Consider the following 20,497-nt stretch of genomic DNA (forward strand, 5'->3'; position numbering starts at 1 on the left):
GGTATAAATTTATTTTTAATAGTATTGGGCACGCTTTGAAACGTACCAAATAGTGACTAGTTTTTTGCTATGGGCAAATGCACGGCCAGTACTTCCCCATTAAAGTGTTAGATCTTTTCTACAGTAGGTTCGGCCACACTCCATTGTTTTGTTGCAAGTGATAAGTCCAAGCAAATTATATTTAATTCATTTTAATAGTATCCGCCATGCTTTGAAACATAACAAATAGTGACTAGTTTTTTTATGCTTTCTAGAGTAGCTTCGGCCACACTTTGTTGTTGTTTCGTTGCAAATGATAGGCCTTTTGCTACGCATTAGTGCGTAGCAAATACTATGCTATATAATTATTTTTTGATTTACAAATAAAGTAGCTTCAGCCACGCTTTATTATTCATTGTTAACTAGTATTTGTTGCAAAAAACCCAGCCCAAGTCCACCAACTTAAAAAGCCCAAAAGGTGTAAAAAGGCCTAACATAAAAGGCCCATCCCAAATAGTTATAGTGTCCATTCACAAAGTGTAAAGGGCCCAATGTTAAAAGCCCAGCCCATGTAGCCTTTGTTGACCAAATGGTTATGGAGTGACTTAACAAAGTTGCACACACCCACCCCACCCCATCATATCATCATTTAGATCCTCCATGTCATAAATTAATCCAAAGGTTAGGGGGAGGTGTGGTTGGTCCGACACCACCCTATTTTGTTATATAAACTAGTTAATACCCGTGCCTTCGGCACGGATTTCATAAAAAGACCTCATTGATGATGGTGTGACTTAAAATTAAACGTGCATTTATTGTAATGGTAAAGGAAATTTGAGAAGTAGACAACGCGAAAAAAAAAAATGGGCGTTAAAAAATAACAACTATTTAGTGAGGAAGAGTAGTTTTCTTGAAACTTAGGAAAACATAGCTAATTGGATAACATAACAATTATAAAATTATTATTGAAACAAAGTTGTTTGCAATTGATCATCGAGTAGTTGAAGTCGATGTAGTACAACTTAATCTAAATTGTCCATAAATATTTGAATCGAGTTATGTATCAATTTTTTTCTGAGCCTATTCTTCAATCCTGACTTTTTATTTATTTTCTTATTTTTTATGCATGACTTTTATTTTATTTTTTCATACTTTTACTTTTATTTTGATGTTATTGTATTATTGTAAAAAAATTATTGGCATTGTATTGTATTGCGAAATTGCAAATGGACGATATTCCTAAATTAATCATGAATTAATGTATTCCTAAAGACTCAGCAAGTCATAACTTTCAATGGTAACTAATAATGGAGAGGAGTTCTCAACCAAATGAATATTTCAACAAAAGCATACCGACGCATTGAACACATGAAATTAATGGTCAAGTTACTTATTGTGTATAGCCATGTTAGATATATAACATTTGATTCCTTACTCTTAGAAACTAAGTTTCAAAATTAGTGATACCACAAAATTGTTGAACCAATATAACCCCAAGAAATCACTTCTCTCCGTTTATAGATGAAACACTAATATTGTGTAAACATGTTTTTCCTTCGGCACCAGCAACCAATCCATCATGGTGTCCATTACTCACTAAAGAAAAGAGAAAGCTGTGGTGAGAAATTCCCATATCATATCTCAGTAAACATCAAGAGCTTAATAATTATATTGAAAGTGAGATGGAAACACTTTTTATATACATACCCAATATATTTTAAATCTTCATAGCTTGAACTGTATATTAAGAAGTCCAATGAGGTCTTTGAACACCTAATTAAGCCATACATTCCTTTGAGAATAGTTCTTGTAAGGGTCACTTGTACCGGATTTTGGAATTGATTGTTATTTTCTTGTACATAAGGAACAACTTGTAAGTATATGATAACAAAGAAAAATCAGGTAATAGTCAAGAACCAATAAGACTCAAATATTTTTCATTAACTTATTCTAAGCAGGCACGCTTACATAAAATAGTTACATTGTTTTTTCTTTATTATCTATGATGCTACCATGATCCTTAATCATAAAAAGTAGTAATGCCCTTATTTTGTTTCAGATTTAATAATTGTAAAAGAACTGAACACCTAGACTATGAATAGTTAAAGCATATACACATGTCTTGCCTAGTATTTGACCCCGGTGAACATCCCACAATTATTTGCACATTTGTTGTTTCAACCTATGGAGGTCAGATCAAATCGTCTAAGAGTTCATCAAATTAGGATGTCTTTCAGACATAGTTACATATACTAATACCTTTCTACTTCCTTACACCCTCACTTCCTAACATTCCAAGGGGAGGAACTCGGGAAAGTACATGCAAATATTATATTAAAATAAAAGAAAAAAAATATATGATGACAAATATAACGTATTAAAGAGTATGTGAATCAATACATACCCGAATATATGACTTCATTGACAACAGGGTACAAAATTTCCTTGTAATCAGATCCAACATGAGAATACAATTTAAGTTCCCATCCACGATTGAATTCAGAAAATTGCATGAACCAAGCATCATCCTTGCTAAACTGCAGAACATAAGAGGAGAGGATTCAGAACAAACTGGCATGAAATAGTTTCATAAATTTTTGTCATACAGATTGAAGTATTAAAGAAGCTCACCTTTAAATCATGATTATCACGATTTTCAGCTTGGGACTTAAGCATTACCGTATCATCTACTCTGCCAATTTCCATATCAAAAACAGTAGTAATGACCATGGGCAAAGTTTGTTGCTGTGTAACATCTACTAATTATATTTCTTTACAAATATCAGATTGAATCTTTGATAGTTCGTCCTCCTGCTGTCTAAGGATAGCCCCAGTATGATCAAGTACTTTTTCCCAATAACGTTTTCTTTCATTTCTCAAACCTGTCCACTTTTCAAGACTATCTTCACTTGAAACACCTAAAAAAGTCTACGCTGAGAAAGCATCTCCTGTAGGAGTATCACCACCGTAAACAAAAAGTAATGATTATAAGAAAAATGACATATAATGTGCCGTCATACACTTTAATCCGCACTGGATATTCACGTTTCGAGTTGCTAGCATTATTTTTTCCCTAAGAAATATGAGAATTAAATTTAGTTATCTCCTCCAAATATTTTTAAGGATTTCATCGAGTTGGGACGCTTCTAGGAGGCAAATGCATAGATGAGTTCGGTCCAAGCCACATCCCAAATCATGAAGAATACCATGCATGGAATATGTTCATAACATATTGTCGGCTTATCCACATATATTGCTAGAAGACCATTTAAGAACCAAGGGGAAATATACGCCTCTGAACATATATGTATGTGCAAGGAAATAACGATATTAATAAATATATGTGCAGCAAGCATACCCGCATATGGTGAATATTTATCTCTATTAGCTTTGACCTCCATTCTACCAATGGTAGGGGAAAATGTGTAACTTATAAAGCCAACCTTAAGAGATCGATATCCCAACAATCACGGAATTATTAATGTCAAACAATTAATTACTCATCCATGGGAATCTTTTCATTCATTTATTCAAAAAGGATTACACATAACCAAACAACCCAAGTAATGCCCATGACAACAAAGATGAACAATTTAAGTAGCAATAGATATGATAAGAGCTAATCCTAACTATGTCAGATAATACATTGTGTGACATGATGGAGTACACTCGAGTTAAAATAGGTACACCAATGACATAGAGATAGACATTATCAAAACGATTGCTTACATGTAATCAGTTTAGCACATTTGAATGAGCATAACATCTATTCAACAGTACATAGTCTAAATCGTTCCTTAAAAAATTCATGCCAAATATAAACTACAAAAGTTTACGAAAAGCTCGTATAATTTCTCAAGTTTTACTCTATAGCATAGGATTTTTACAATCAAAGGGATCCTTTTATCATAACAGAAAGCTTAAGAATTCGCAATATATGTCTCAACACTTTGTGGCATTCAAAGCCGATATGAATAATGTTTAGTTTTAAGAAGAAAAATATAAGGTAGCAACCAATAGCAACAATGTTTTACAACCATGAGCAATAAATATTAGAAATCAAAGTGAGCTCACCTGTTACAGTGGCAATTGTCTTTTCTTTCATGGCGAAATCCTGCAACATAATTAGTAGAAATGAAAAGTCATCAAATCATATTTACATAAGATAGATAAGAAGAATAATGACGTTACCGAGTCTTTTTTCATGTGGATAAGTCTTATGTGCTTACAAAAGAATAATCCTCTCAAGTCTTATTGGAATTGGAAGAAGCTTACAAAAGAAATTTCTTATAATGCTTACAAAAGAATTCTTCATTGAGTATGAACGAATAAAAGAATAAGGAAATAAAAGCTTACAAAACGGAATCGAAATATAATTCTCTTCCTTTTGAAAAGACAATTTGAGGAGGAAGAAGAAGAAACTTAACAGACAATTTGACCGACCGCGAAGCAAGATAAAAAGATCATAAATGAGATTTCCACAAATTTCTTTGCTGATGAGAATTAATGTGTGGTGTTTATTCTCTGTTGAGAACGAAAGGAAGCACGAAGTAATAAATTCCCGAGTTTGGAGCACGAAGGGTTTTTTTAACAATTAAAACTCTAATTAATTTCTAATCCAACTCTTGGCTGTCATCGTGGCACTCGTCCCGACCATCGATTTATACCCCTCATATCGAATCCCTGCCGTTGGGTATAAAAGCAGCCCTATTTTGTTAAGTAGATTATTATTATTATTAAATTTCAGCTTTGGATTCTCTGAAAGTCAAAGTAAATCGTCTCAGATACGAACTCTTAAGCATTTGGATAAATCAAGGATAAACAATCATTAAGGCCTTAAGGGTCTTGCAAGTGCCAAAGTGGGAATCACATGAATTAGAATCTGACCTTATGAATTAAGTCGCCATACCGCCTTGACCAAGAGTGAGGTAGTTGAGGATCCAAAGTCTTTTCTTTGTTTTCTTCCCATAGCCTTTCCTAGAATTCCCTGTGAAAAACGTAGAAAACCTCATTTTCTAAAACCTTCAAGGAAATACTGAACTGATCATTTCCTTCCATGTGAACACTTGCTTAACCTTTTCTGCCTGCACACAACCACACATAGATAACAACGTTGTCCCCAGAAACACTGTTATATCACCATTACTTGTAGTACTATAACACCTATATTCCGTAAGTGGATTTTACCATGATGGAAAAGGTGCAGGGCAATTGACCGAATGGTGAAACATTACAATCGTGTTCTAGATCAATAAATGGTGCTAAATATAGAAGATTATGTTTATATATCTTAACCATGTTTTTCATGAGATTTGGCACAATGCAACACATGCACAAACATTGAAATGCAGTTGTTCTTACATATTCACATATGTCAAATGAACATTAAATGTGATAAGATTCGATGGGCAAGCAAAGATGGCTCCTTGCGACCTTACACGCTACACTACAACCAAATCAAGATTTCAAGGCTATGCAGGACCGCACCTCAGACGCAATGGTTGCTTTGGCTCTTGCATTTCTCTACACGGCGCCAGCTCTAGTAGCGACCGCTCCAACAACTCAAAACAGCAACAAATGTGTCTCCTTTAAAAAAAAACAATTTGTAAGTTACTTCAATCGTATGAATTAACCTTCAAGCTATATGCTCTAAGCAGGGGATATAAATATATGATCACAGAATTCCCATCTATATAAACCAAATCTCGATACGTTTGCATTGAAATGTATTGTAGTCCATTGCACTTGAGAAATTGTACTCAAAGTGGTTGTGTGTATTCTAGGAGAATCTATGGGGAAAAACACACTCAAAGGGACTCCTAGACTTTTATGGCCGTGTGCGCTTCCAATCGGTCCAGCATACATCTATAAGGAGTCACAAAATAAGAATGAACACCAAGGAACCAAAAAGTGATAAGAGAAAAAATAAGAACGACGGAAGAAAGAAATAAAAATTGACCAAAGCCCTTAAGTAGCACAGAAATAAAATGAAAAGGACATCTAAGAAGATGTGGTTTGAAAAAGAATAGAGATAAAAAAAAAAAAAAAAAACAGTATAATACTTTTCGTTGTCTAGTTAAAGTACGATACAGTTGTTTTTTGCATGGTGTGGTACGGCGTCCGAAAACAATAGTCAATGTCAATATCAAATATCAAACTACACATACAAACAGACCTTCACAAACAGACTACATATCAAACTACATAATTAAAATCTCTAATTTGATCTGTAGTGTTAAAAGCACTTGAGGTTAACCCAAAACTGATTTGATCTCCTTGTTACTCAGGATTCTAAATGGGCGAAAAATGTAATAAACATATATAAAAGCTCAGAGTACGCTCTGAGAGATAGCCACAGATTACCAATCTATAGTGAGAAGGAATTGTGTCATAGGATTCTAAATAGGCGAAAAATATAATAAACATATATAAAATCGAGTACGTTCTTAGAGATAGCCACAGATTACCAATCTATAGTGAGAGGGAATTGTGTTCATTATCAAATAAAATTAAATTATAAAAAAAAAATAATAAAAGAAAGAAAGAAAGATAAAACTACTTCCAACCACAAAGCCTTAACATCTCTTATCAAATGTTGTAGGCGTGACTATAAATGGAGAAGTACGCTGAAGGAAGTGACATGATTAACAAACTCACATTCATTGTTACGATTTTGTGACCAAAGAATCAACTGTAGGCATATTATTACTACGTATGTGTGCTGCGACACCAATTGCTTCCAATTTAATTTTTTATGAAATAGTAATTGATGGTATTGGTTTCTAAAATTTGTAGAGAGAAATGATAGCTACAAATAGAATAAATCAATGAGGTTACCATAGTTCATAGTTCAGAAGGTGGTTAGCCAATTTTCGACAAACTAAAGAAAGAGTGTACAAACTTTTTTTTTTTTCGCGAAAGCTTCTCAGTTGGAGTAGGGTAGTTTAATCGATCCGAGATAATAAAAAACAAATATAAGATAAGATAGTGGAGATTGCTTACCAGGCGGCACTATTTATGAAGAACCATCATGGTGTAGGCTTAAATGAAGAAGACAACAACTTGGATCTTTGAGGCATAAGAAAGAATATACAGTGTAAGAAGTAGTTTGGAGAAGGCGAAGTAGCGAAGAGTTATTTTTTTAATTGTGAGGTGGCTATAATTGAATAATGTTCTGATTTCAAGCGCGAGAGCCAGCTAGAAGACCAAGATTAAAGGGGTCTCAAGCAATAATGTTAGCAACAATACTTTTAAGCAGCGATACTGAAAGAACATACCTACATCTATGATAGGGGAACATACTAACCATGTGCCAATCATTACAGGACCACTAAAGAACCTGAATTTACAAAAAATGCATTTGAAGTAAAGATATTCAGGTGGACTAAGAATAAAACTTGTAAAGAGAAAGAGAAAAACCTTGGTCGGAACAGTAAGACACGCCTTCATCTTCATCTACAACCACTTCAACATTGTTCTGCGACAAAGTAAACGCACAAAACTTTAATAAACACCTTTAAACTACAGAATATTCTTGCAGAAACATACACAAATATTAAAAACACACTTGTCCGCTTGAAGGATTGACTACCTGTTTAATTGGTAATAAAGGAAGTGACCTTACTTGTGGAGCCTTGGTCATTACTTACATTTTCTGTCTAAGACAAAGGAATGGATTATTCTAATACCAGTCCATTTCATTAGGCTTTGGACCCCAGTCCATATTTGTTGGTTAGGCAGTCATGATTTGTTGAGCTGCCATTCTCCAATTGCAGCTGGAGATGCATATACCATTGTTGGCTGGATGATTTCAAAATATTAATCTATACATTTCAAAATTATGGGATCTGTGAGGCGCTTAACTTAGTCATGCTAATTGTGTGTTTTAATAGTGTTTGTGCACATATCTCAACTCTGACTATATTCGAGACTTCAGTCTTTCAATTTGTATAGAACTTGAATGGCAGGTCTTAAACTTAGTCATACCTTGAATGGCAGGTCTTAGTTTAGTTCTCCGTGATCTTCACTTTCATCAACATCTACGAAACATATAGAACTCGTCTTCTCCCCACCCCCGACCGGAAACTATAGTAGCAAAACAACTCAAATCATATAAAATAACAAATAACACATGGCAGTATTGAGGGTTGGGAAAAGAGATTCGCAAATTCGTGATAGAGAAGAGTGGATAATGTTTTGTTCATTAGAAGAAGAGTTATTCACAACACATACCGATAGAGGAAAGAGAGAAGGCTTACCTGAGTCAAGCTTCCAATAAGAACTGATCAGAAGAGATGTTTTCCACCTCTTGGAGAGAGAGGAATTGGAAAGATGTGAAACCAAAGGATTTTGGAAAGAAAAATGCTAGAGTGACGATGTGAGGAAGAAGAAGAGGTAAGAGGCGAAGGGGTTTTTTTTTCCTGTTTAATTTCATAATTAAAACTCCTAATTAATTTCTAACAATCTCTCTCATATTATGGCAGGACCGTCGATTTATCCACCCTTAGATTGAATCCCAGCCGTGAGTCAGAAAAGCGAGCTGTTTTGTTAAGTTGATATAAAATAGTAATTGATGTAACCTATAGTGTTAGGTCACAAAAGTTCACCTGGATGCTATTTAGAGTATCTACTTTGAAACCTATACCGGGAAATGTATCATAAGCTAGGCACCCAGGTTAATTGTAAATTAACATTCTAAATTGAATTAGCTTAAAGCACATATTCTAAGTCCAGTTAGTCAGGATAATAGCGTCTAGCTATTGCCTCTGTAGGATTTGGACATTTTCAAAATCTGGCAGATCAGGTAGGTCTTGAAGGTTCAACTCTTAATCAAGGAAAGGTTTTCAAGGTTCAACTCTTAATCAAGGAACTCTTTCTTTAATGTGCATACGGATTTAATACTTCAAATATATGGTACTAAGTCATGTTAATAAGTATATGATCAACATTAAGAACTTTGAACATCTAAGCTTCACATATTAGAAAACAGTAAACTTAATTTTAGCATTTAACCTTAAATCCTTAATCAATAAAATTAATCTATCAAAGAAGAGCAGCAACATTGACCTTAAGTTGTTATCAAAAGGTGTGTCTAGACTGGTGTGATATATTTCTAGTGGCAGTACACACTCAAAATATTAGTTGAAATATGCATCACTATAAGTACTAAAACTATAACAAATATGTTGGCAATGAATAACATTAGTCATAGTATCACGTAAAGAACATACACACCAGCAGCACCCCTCCACAGTGAATTATTTGCTCATAAAATCAACCTATCTTCTTCCTTCTTGTGAAACCTTGGAAACACAGTTCAAAGAAATATAATAATTAAATTACATTGAGTCTATTGGGCCGATAAATACTTTCCAATTAATTTTCCTTTGTCTAAGTCCAGTTAGTCAGGATAATAGCGTCTAGCTATTGCCTCTGTAGGATTTGGACATTTTCAAAATCTGGCAAATCAGGTAGGTCTTGAAGGTTCAACTCTTAATCAAGGAAAGGTTTTCAAGGTTCAACTCTTAATCAAGGAACTCTTTCTTTAATGTGCATACGGATTTAATACTTCAAATATATGGTACTAAGTCATGTTAATAAGTATATGATCAACATTAAGAACTTTGAACATCTAAGCTTCACATATTAGAAAACAGTAAACTTAATTTTAGCATTTAACCTTAAATCCTTAATCAATAAAATTAATCTATCAAAGAAGAGCAGCAACATTGACCTTAAGTTGTTATCAAAAGGTGTGTCTAGACTGGTGTGATATATTTCTAGTGGCAGTACACACTCAAAATATTAGTTGAAATATGCATCACTATAGTACTAAAACTATAACAAATATGTTGGCAATAAATAACATTAGTCATAGTATCACATAAAGAACATACACACCAGCAGCACCCCTCCACAGTGAATTATTTGCTCATAAAATCAACCTATCTTCTTCCTTCTTGTGAAACCTTGGAAACACAGTTCAAAGAAATATAATAATTAAATTACATTGAGTCTATTGGGCCAATAAATACTTTCCAATTAATTTTCCTTTGTCTAAGTCCAGTTAGTCAGGATAATAGCGTCTAGCTATTGCCTCTGTAGGATTTGGACATTTTCAAAATCTGGCAAATCAGGTAGGTCTTGAAGGTTCAACTCTTAATCAAGGAAAGGTTTTCAAGGTTCAACTCTTAATCAAGGAACTCTTTCTTTAATGTGCATACGGATTTAATACTTCAAATATATGGTACTAAGTCATGTTAATAAGTATATGATCAACATTAAGAACTTTGAACATCTAAGCTTCACATATTAGAAAACAATAAACTTAATTTTAGCATTTAACCTTAAATCCTTAATCAATAAAATTAATCTATCAAAGAAGAGCAAAGAACATTGACCTTAAGTTGTTATCAAAAGGTGTGTCTAGACTGGTGTGATATATTTCTAGTGGCAGTACACACTCAAAATATTAGTTGAAATATGCATCACTATAGTACTAAAACTATAACAAATATGTTGGCAATAAATAACATTAGTCATAGTATCACATAAAGAACATACACACCAGCAGCACCCCTCCACAGTGAATTATTTGCTCATAAAACCAACCTATCTTCTTCCTTCTTGTGAAACCTTGGAAACACAGTTCAAAGAAATATAATAATTAAATTACATTGAGTCTATTGGGCCGATAAATACTTTCCAATTAATTTTCCTTTGTATAAACGACAACACCAAAAAAGAAGAACCTAAATCTTACCAAAAAATGCCACTTTCAATGGTGGTTAACTCCAAAAAACTGCACAAAGTTTTTAAAAGAGAGGTAATGAAGAACAATCTTGAAGAAAAAAGAAAGAAAAGACGACTAAAAATGATACGTTAAATAGTTTGTGAATGTATTAATCATTTATCTTAGCTTATTCCAACTCGAGGAAGTTCAATACCTGACCAACTAACAAAATGCTTAATAATAATAAAAACAAAATGCATCCTATTTGACCATTCCTTCTCAACACTTCACATATAAATACACAATAACCTCAGTCAATCATCAACTTCATAAAAAAAAAGGAGCAAATTTAGAAAGGGGTGTATCCAACTAACTATACCATTTATCCTTTGCCACCAGTAAACCATTTAGAAGTATACGTTTTTAGAAGTATCTTTTGCCACCAGTAAACCATTTTATTCCAACTCCGAAATCTTTTTTAGAAGTATATGTATGTATCCCTGAAAGTGCAAATGGAAGAAAAGATAACTGCCATTACTTTTTTAGTAGACATATAGATTGATAACAAAATCGAGAAAATAATATATATCACAAATATAATAAGCAGTTGTGTTCTTGCAATTATGAATTTATGCCTACCTTGTTTCTGCTTTTCCTGATCTTCTTTTGACTCCAATCAAAATCGGTGATTTCCAAGAGTGACACATAGATTAGAGGACGATGATTTGAGATGACTCCAATCAATCTATGGCAAAAGAACATAAACACCTAAGTAATTTGCAGAAAAAAATAATAGCAACCAACCTTTTTAATTATACACATACAAAAAAAAAAGGGAAAAGAAATAGAAAAACTTACTTGAGACTCTTGGGTAGCGATTCGAAGAGAAAGACAGTGAGAGGAAGAGGCATTTTGGGGCGAAAGAAAACAGTTGTATAGGGAAGTTCGTGGGTTGGGAGAGAGAAGAAAGGAGAACCAAAGCTTTTCGAAGGTTTCACCCTAAAAGAGTCCCTTCATTTCTAATCCAACGTGGCGCATTGCGGACCCTCGATTTATACTTGCTGAAATCGAATCCCAGCTGCGAGTCAGGAAAGCGAGCTGTTTTGTTAAGTTGATATAGATATAGATGTTAAATTTAATAAACTCATGTCTTTTTATCATGTAGGGTTAAGTTGGTCATCGATCTACTCGAGTCTAGTTTTAGGGTGTTCAAGCTTGGCTCGAGTCAAGCTCAAATTTTGTTCGAGTTTTATTTTGTGCTCAAGCTCGACTCATCGAGTATTCAAATAGTTTAACGAGTCTAGATTTCTTAAAATTTAGAATTTGATCATATGTACGTTATTCCAGAGTTTGATTCGACTTGTTTTGCATATAGCTCAACCAGAAGCTACATATTAGTGTGCACAAATAAACACATAATTTTATCTCAAGACCAAAATAACTTGGTAAACCCATCTAACGAAATACTAAAATGCAACTACAATCCACTAATACCACAATAAACCACTATCTAGCAACTATTACAAGGTGTACACATAAGATTATAATCAATGTGTTGATTAACTATAATTCAACACACTAACATAAATAATTATTCTAATTAAGTGTTAACATAACTATGAAAAATATAATCTATGAGTAGCTTGCGCGCGGGCGTCTAGAGTTCGAGCTCGAGTTTTAAAATGTGATCAAACCCAACTCATATTATATTATTGAACGAGTGAGTTCGAGTCGAGCCCAGAACAAGCTGAGTGAGTTGCTCGATCGGCCATCTACCCGGTTTGATGACTAGCCGTTTATGGACACCTTTAGGGATGTCTAAACGGGTACCCGACTCGGCCCGAACTTGACTTTTCGGGTTTTGAACGGGTATTGGGTTACCCGAACCTGGACTAGTTTTCAATGGGTCGGGTTCGGAGTCGGGTATATTTGTTGAAAAGTGTGACCAAACCCTACCCTAACCCTATATTTCGGGTACCCATCGGGCTTGGGTTTAGATTTCGGGTAGGTTAAAGCCCGGTATAAATGAAGAAAAAAGACAATAAGAAACTTTATTTGAAATATATATCTATATTTTATTCTTTCTTCAGCTATCTACCAATCCTTCAAACAAAATAAAACTTCTAATGAACTTAGAAGTAATTATCACCTATACACGGACATAATTATTTGATATGATTTAAAAATAGATGGACTAAGAATGAACTATAGACACATGATCACGTGCAATTACTGAAAAAAATGGAAATTTCGACATCAATTTTTTTATAATCCAATATATTAAATAACTCATCATTGTAAACATGAATGAGATCATAATCCAAATATTTATCTAACTCATTCTTTCAGTAATTGAAACTGGATTTGGGGTTCGATTTCGGTTTGGTTTCGGTTTCGGGGTTTTTAGCCTTTTTAACGGGTTTAGGGCTAAATTATCGGGTCAGTTCGGATTTAGAGAGTGTGACCAAATCCTATCCTATGTATTTCGGTTTGGGTTCGGGTTTGGATTTTGTCAAGTTCGGGTAGGGTTCGGTGCGGGTATTTTGTTCGGGTTTTAGGCGGGTTTCGGGCAAGATGGACATCCCGCACCTTTCCTTGCGTTGTAAATGATATTATGCAACCTTTGTTTTCCTTCGGCGCTCCATTGCCTTGTTACCTCCCGCTTAGTTTTCATTTGTGCGCTCTTTTTTTTTACGAAAAATCAAAAAATAAGGGAATTGCTATATACAGACCCCATATATCTCAAGGCAGACCCCATTTTAAAAAAATTAAATACCAGATATGTCCCCAAATAATCTCTTAGGGCAGACTCCACTTAAAAAGTGAAAACACATAAATTTCAACTTTTGTCTTTTTACTCAAGTTTTGTCTTTTTACTCTCTCAAGAAACCTTCCTTAAACCCACACTTTTTTTTTCCACTCCTCTCATTTTCCAATCCAAATAAACTTAACCCACACATCTCTTCTTTCTCTACACATATTCATCTTCTTTTTCAAATTCTTTTGTTCTATTTCTATTTACAACCAATCTTTTTGTTTTTCATTTTTTTTTTGATGACATTGAGTGAAATGGAATGGGTATATGATGTTTTTAATGTGAAAAATGAACTATTTAATGAAGAGAAATTTCGATCAAGTGACCAAGACGGCGACCAAGAGGAGGTAACTCCATATACAACTATTGTTCATAATGATTCCAATATCAATTTATTATGAAATCATTATGAGGACGACTTGTACAAAATGTGATTACAAAGTATTTATGCAAACTCAATCTATAAGGACGATCTCTTTCGTTTAATGGTTGATTTGAATAGTGAGTGTTGGGAAATGAGAATAGTCTTACGTTCGAGATGTCCGGGCCAACTAACTTTCTAAGACTCTACCTATTTGGGCGACTTATGAAGCATTAGACGATCTAATTTGGCCGTCTCTTAGTTACTTTGATAGATATCCCATATTTTTCTTGTGACAAATTTTTAGCTAATATTATAATTCATCGTAAATGTTATAGGATCCTCTATCTGATCACAATGAGGTACCAATTGATGCACTTCGGACTTCACAAAATTCAAATGCATCTTCGGAGGAGCACTACATAGATCAAACCGAATATTTTAACACCAACATGGTATGCATGGATGAATATATGTTTTGAAACTTACTTTTTTTATTTAATACCTTCTTACCCATGGATTAATGAATACTTAAATTGATTTATAGGTATTTGATAGTCGTCAAGATTTGATTGATTGGACACAACATAAAGGAAGTGAAGTGGGAGCTATTATCATTACTGGGAAATCTCAAAATGCAATTGGTGGGAAGGCTCCTAGACTTATTTTGATATATGAGCGTGGTGGTAAATTTCGATCTCATAAAAAGGTAGAAGCAAACGAGAAGGCAGTGAGAAAGACTGGAACAAAAAAGATGAATTGTCCTTTTAAATTAAAAGCGTGTTTTGAATGTGGTAGTTTAGATAGATGGACACTAAGAGTTGATTGTGGTCGTCATAATCATGGGATGGCAAAAACTATGGAAGGTCACTCTTATATGAGAAGGTTTAATAAGATGGAAATGATTCTTGTATCTGAGATGAGTAGAGTTGGAGTCAAACCAAAAGAGGTCATGAATACTGTCAAAGCAAGAGATATATTAAACTCGTCCTTCATGAGACAAATGTATAATGCAAGACACAGAATTATACTTGATGAAATGGAAAATAGAACACAGTTGCAAGAGTTGGGTAGATTGTTAAGGGAAAATGGATATGTGGAGTACAGTAAACGTCGAGAAGGTAGCAATGAGGTTTGCGAATTGTTTTGGGCCCATCCGGGTTCGATCCAAATGGCTAAGACTTTTAACCAAAATTTTATCATGGATTGTACGTATAGGACAAACAAGTATCATTTCAAGTTGTTAGAGATTGCAGGAGTGACATCGACCAATATGACTTTCACTGCATGTCATGTGTTGATGGAAAAGGAAAAGAGTATGACTACACTTGGGCATTGGAAAAGTTTCGAGAGATACTCATGCCCGAAGTTCAGTGTTGATTGACAGGAGTGATAGGGAGCTAGCTTTGAAGAATGCATCCGATGTAGTCTTTCCAAATGCAAAGAAGCACTTGTGTCGATGGCACATTTCCCAATGTGTCTTGAAAATGGGAAAAAATATTCTCAGTGACGAGCAAAACATAAATAAACTTTGTGCCATGTGGACTAATGTGGTAAAGTCAAAGACACAGGAGGGTTTTTTGAGAAAGTTTGCTTATATAGAATTAGCTTTGAAAGACTATCCTGTGCTCATCCAATATTTGCGTAGAACATGGTTGCCTTACAAAGAAGCATTTGTTGCTTACTGGATAGACCAACAAAAGCACTATGGAAACACTACGACGAATAGGGTGGAAGGATTGCATGCTCGACTGAAGTCGAGCTTGAAGGGGACATGCAAACATGATTTTCTTGGAATGTGGAAATTGATCCATCCAGTTATCAATATTGAGATGAGCGAAATTAGAACCTCTTTTAAGAGGAGTTTAACTAGATTTCAGCACGAGCACAATGACGAGTTTTTTAGTAAGCTCAGAGGATTTATTTCAAAGAGAGCTTTAGATTTGATTTTGGAAGAGATGAGATGTATAGATGTCATTGGGGTAGATGATAATGTTTGCGACCACACTTTGAGTACTTCACACGGGTTGCCGTGTGCGCATGAGCTAGTGATACTCAAACAAAAAGGGTGCAGAATACCTCTTTCTGAAATTGATGAATTTTGGAAAAAGTTGTCTATTGAACCAAAAGCTAGTGATCCCATTGGTGTTGATTACAAACCAGCTATGGATTTATTTATTCAACGACTAGGATCGACTTCTGAAGACCAGCAGAGATCTATGATAAAGATGCTCATGGAACTTGCAACGCCTGAAAGTTCATCATTAGAGCCACCAAAGGAGGATGCTACACCAAAAGGCAGCCCTAAGAGGCGTATTAAGAAGAGGCCAAAGAAAAGAAGAGTGGTCAACTACCCAAGATCCGTCATGGTTTGAGTACCCTCCGGATGCTCCACCCGTGACTCCACAATCCATAACGGGCCCAAGGCCAAACCATTTGTTCCAAAGAGGAAGAAACCAAATTTTGATGTTGGTTGCTCCATTAATGAAATTGAACATCCTCCAGATGCTCCACCCGTGACTCCACAATCTATAACGAAGCCCAAGGCTAAACCATATGTTTCAAAGAGGAAGAAACAAAATGTTGATGTTGGTTGCTCCATTAATGAAATTGAGCATCCTTCAGATGCTCCACCTGTGACTCCACAATCTATAACGAAGCCCAAGGCCAAACCATATGTTTCAAAGGGGAAGAAGAAACTGAGTTTTGATGTCAGTTGCTCCATTGCTCAATCTGGATATAAAATGTGTTTTCCATGTGAATTTCTACAGTTTATTGTTGGTTTTGAATACCCTGTCGGCAATGGAAATTGTGGTTTCAGGGCTCTCTGCTTGGCTTTGGGAAGAAAAGAAACCAACTGGTTTTGGATGAGACAAGAGTTATTAAGTGAGTTAATGTCAAATGAGGAACATTATGTGAGAATATTTTCCCAGGAAACTGTTGATGGATTAAATAAAATGATAAGGAAAAAGAAGAGAACTTGTGCTAAGAGGAACAAATGGATGGATATGCTTATTACTAGGTATTTGTTTGCGTCGAGATTTGACGTTGTGCTTGTACAGTTCTCTACATCATATTGTTATACCTTTCTCCCTATGAGATCCCCAGTGGATCTAAATAATGTTAATGTGCTTGGGATCGGTTATGTTAATAGTAATCATTAATTAAACTAGATTTGGAAGATGGTTGCCCAATTCCAAAAATAGTGTTGTTTTGGAGCAGGAATAGTCTAGAAATAGCAAACGACTGGGAAATTCTAGTGAAAACCCGTGTGGAGGCATTCTAAGGGTTGAATGTTCAAGAGATTGCTCAAGCGGAGGCTTTCGAAGGAGATCCAATTTTTGTCGATTAGTGTAGTTGGGCAAATAGATGTTTGAAATATTTTATACTTTTACAGAGGATACATGAAGAAACATTTTTTGCAATGAAAAGTTTTTGTAAAGACTTTGATAGAATGGAATTGAGTTTCTTATATATTTTGGAACCAAACATTTTACATATTTTAATTTTGATGTTTCGACTTTCATTGTTTACATGTATTGGTCTGAAACATTTTGCCAAAATTTCAAATTAGTTAGAGTTTTAATTTTGATCAAAACTAACCTAAAAATAAAAGACCACTACAAAAAGAACGACTTTACCCGACTGACTATGGCTGTCGCGAAAGGTATTACCCGACAGACCAAAACTGCCGCAAGGTCGTCGGAAAATGCTCGGTCGGCATAGGCTTCCGACGATTTTTATTGGTCAAAACAGGCCGTCGGGGTTGAAGATCTTTGCCGCCGGACATTCCCTTCTGTTAATAACCGTCGGATATGCCGACTGTCAAAAACCGTCGGATAGTTGCTGCTGTCAAAGACCGTCGGATATTCCTGCTGCTAAAAACCGTCGGATATTCCTACTGTTAAAAACCGTCGGATAGTTCTGCTGTTATGAACAGTCGGTTAGACCAGCTATCACCAGCCGTCGGATATGCCAGCTACTAGCCGTCGGGTAGTTTGCTATTAGACAGTTTTTATCCGTCGGGTATTAGTTCTTTATTTAAAAAAAATATATTTCTTATAATAATTGTTTCAGGTATCCCAACATTACATTCTTTCCTGCACCAATTACATTCTTGCAAGTTCCTACTCAAATGCTACAAACGCTAATGTATTCATAAAGAAACAATGTGTTCATAAAAAAAAATAAGAATAAGACATGTCGTTCACTAAGTATACATATTACTTCCTTCATAAACCAAAAATCAGCACCACACTATCTGTCTAGCAACCAGTCCTAGTAATCTCTAGTACCCTAACAATGACTAAGCACCAATGGTTTAGCAACCTGCTGAAATTCAAAATTAGGACTGGTCAGCTCTAAAGCACATAGTAACGCCACCATTGAATGTCTAACCAGCTTGGATCTCTGACATGGGCCACTAGATCACTTGACTATCACAAGATTACTAGTAATGTCTCCTGGGAGAGGTATTTGATATGCCTCTAATAGAAATCTACCTACTGATCATGGAGGGAAACATAATTTCTTATGAATGAAAGTCAATCGACTAGAAATCACCTTTCCTGTTGAGCCTTGCCTAATATGCCATTTCTCCAATCCATCTGGCAATGCTCAATCTTCAACACATGACACAGGATTGCAATGATGAGCACCATGAAAGGTGGAAAATCAAACTTCCACGTAAGAAAGCGAAAGCAACATGAAACCAAACTGTCAAATGAAAATCATGGTGAGAAGGCAAGAACTGTACAACTTGATGATAGAAATTTAAAAAGACTCCTATCTAGTATGCCTACTCTTTTTCCAGATTACAGTACTCAAATGATGCAAGTGAATAACCTAAGACTACTAGGAAGCTTACCACAATATGAATTGTGATGGAAACTGCATATATATGCAACCACCAAAAATGTTATCAAGAAAAGAAAACACAAAACATGATCTAGTTTTCATTTCATTTACTATCCAAAAAAACAAAAAACGGCAATCAAATTGCAGGCGAAAGGATAAATGTAAAGTATAGCTAATCCATACTAGACCATGAACAGAATAAAAAATCACCGTATAGTTTTTCATCCTCCGAAAGATTGCTCTCTCTTGGTCAATACAAAGACCGATGATGATGATGACACTTAGGCCAAGGTTCTGTCGGGGCAATGTCGGCACTACTTACGAGCATGATCGGTTGAATCGGCGATTGCTATTCAATGTCGACCTTCCGCAAGGCAGGAGCATCATTCACTCCATCACCAGTCATTCCACATATATGTTTCCTCGCTTGCAAGCGTTTCACAATCTCATATTTGTGCTCTAAAACAATAAAACGCAATGAGACACAAACGTTAAGCCCCATAAGACAATTTGACACCTTATACGATGATAGTGAACCATACCAGGGAAGACACCAACAAAACCATCAGCTTTCTCTATTAGATCATCAATAGGCAAGGCTGCAATTGATTCATCCTTGTTCTGACCTAGTAGAGCAGATGAAGGGTACATATTCGTTCCCATTCCCAGATGGCGACCTGGATAATACCTTACACAAATAGCAATGATGATCATTAGATTGGAAAGCATGCAGTTTTTTTTTTTCTTTTGGTCTTCTAGCTTTTCCTTCCTTCATCGAATTGATACTCTACACAGCACACACAACGACAACAAAATAATCTATCAAGCTAAGAAAGAACTTGAAAATGTGAAAAGATTAATTTACCGAGCTATTCTAGAAGGCCTTAAAATACATTAGAAACAAAAGCACCACTTCTACAAACCTAGGACTACCCAAAAAAATTTCTCTTGCATCAACGTGTACTAACAAGCCAATGTACCCAACATAACCCTAAAAAGCAGGGGAACAAAATAAAGTTTGAAGCAGGTTGACCTACTTGTACTAAGAGAAATTCCCACATAATATATGTAAAGTATGCATTCCAGCCTTCCAGGACTATATGTTTGTACTAGTGCAAGCAGAATGAAACATAACGTATGTGTAAAGCGGCTCGACCTTGCTTGGGATTTGCTTACAAAGCTTTGTACTCTTACTACATTTGACGGCAATAAAGACTTGTCATAAAATGATAAGAATCTCAAAGATGCATAAATTCATCAGAGTTATACCACACAAAAGACAAAGGATTCTTTAACTAGTAAGCTATATTACCTTGAATTCTTCCCTTTGAAACCAATCACAAATAAACACCCCCTTTGTCTTGTTTCAATTCACTATAATGGTCTCTGATAAGAGCCCAAAACTGTAGTTTTAACCCTTTAACAGTCATACTTTTAGACGAATTATGTGAGTAATAATTAAGAGTTAACACGACATTGATTTTATGCATTTCGGGCTTCAAAGTCCATTATGTAATTAAAATGTGCCACTTTAGTGAGATAAAGGAGCAAAGGTCGGTTACTAAGGAGTTCCGTGATTAAAGGCCAAGATTCAAGAAGACAAAGCCTTTCTAAAGCCCAGTCAAAAGCTGAAAAGTCGACGCGGGCAGAAACAGTACACAAAGTTAGCAGAACTTCTGAAGGCCGTATCTTTGGACTCAGACCTCGGAATAGGGCCTACCTTATGTCAAAACGACCGGCTCGGAAAGAGCTT

The 20,497-nt window shown here is 35.2% G+C and overlaps 2 protein-coding genes and 2 long non-coding RNA genes across 9 annotated transcripts; 2 read left to right on the forward strand and 2 right to left on the reverse strand.

The window, feature by feature from the left end:
• Positions 1-2,380: 2,380 nt before the first annotated feature.
• Positions 2,381-11,761, reverse strand: LOC147483338 (uncharacterized). 6 transcript variants are annotated; one of them, XR_015204925.1, is made up of 13 exons: positions 11,570-11,761; positions 11,351-11,456; positions 11,091-11,211; positions 10,742-10,780; positions 9,214-9,281; positions 7,966-8,064; positions 7,399-7,456; positions 5,692-5,844; positions 5,467-5,565; positions 4,867-4,966; positions 4,054-4,093; positions 2,611-2,927; positions 2,381-2,516 (listed from the first exon to the last, which is right to left on the reverse strand). It is a non-coding gene; the product is annotated as an uncharacterized LOC147483338 (long non-coding RNA). The 6 variants fall into 6 exon arrangements; XR_015204923.1 differs by lacking the exons at positions 7,966-8,064; positions 9,214-9,281 and adding an exon at positions 9,880-9,947 and having other exon boundaries at positions 11,570-11,756; XR_015204921.1 differs by lacking the exon at positions 5,692-5,844 and having other exon boundaries at positions 11,570-11,754.
• A 2,019-nt stretch (positions 11,762-13,780) lies between these two features.
• Positions 13,781-15,267, forward strand: LOC147483339 (uncharacterized). The gene is made up of 4 exons (XM_086579537.1): positions 13,781-13,873; positions 14,226-14,342; positions 14,435-15,019; positions 15,106-15,267. Exons 1-4 carry the CDS (start codon positions 13,781-13,783, stop codon positions 15,265-15,267), a joined length of 957 nt encoding a protein of 318 aa, XP_086435663.1.
• Positions 15,268-15,374: 107 nt separating this feature from the next.
• Positions 15,375-17,051, forward strand: LOC147483340 (uncharacterized). The gene is made up of 2 exons (XM_086579539.1): positions 15,375-16,200; positions 16,393-17,051. The coding sequence occupies exons 1-2, from the start codon at positions 15,375-15,377 to the stop codon at positions 17,049-17,051; spliced, it is 1,485 nt and encodes a 494-aa protein (XP_086435665.1).
• A 2,047-nt stretch (positions 17,052-19,098) lies between these two features.
• On the reverse strand, positions 19,099-20,131 carry LOC147483341 (uncharacterized). The gene is made up of 3 exons (XR_015203508.1): positions 20,057-20,131; positions 19,287-19,531; positions 19,099-19,203 (listed from the first exon to the last, which is right to left on the reverse strand). It is a non-coding gene; the product is annotated as an uncharacterized LOC147483341 (long non-coding RNA).
• Between the last annotated feature and the right edge of the window lie 366 nt (positions 20,132-20,497).

Source organism: Coptis chinensis, chromosome 8 (genome assembly GCF_015680905.1).
Source record: "Coptis chinensis isolate HL-2020 chromosome 8, ASM1568090v1, whole genome shotgun sequence".
Classification (NCBI taxonomy): domain Eukaryota; kingdom Viridiplantae; phylum Streptophyta; class Magnoliopsida; order Ranunculales; family Ranunculaceae; genus Coptis; species Coptis chinensis.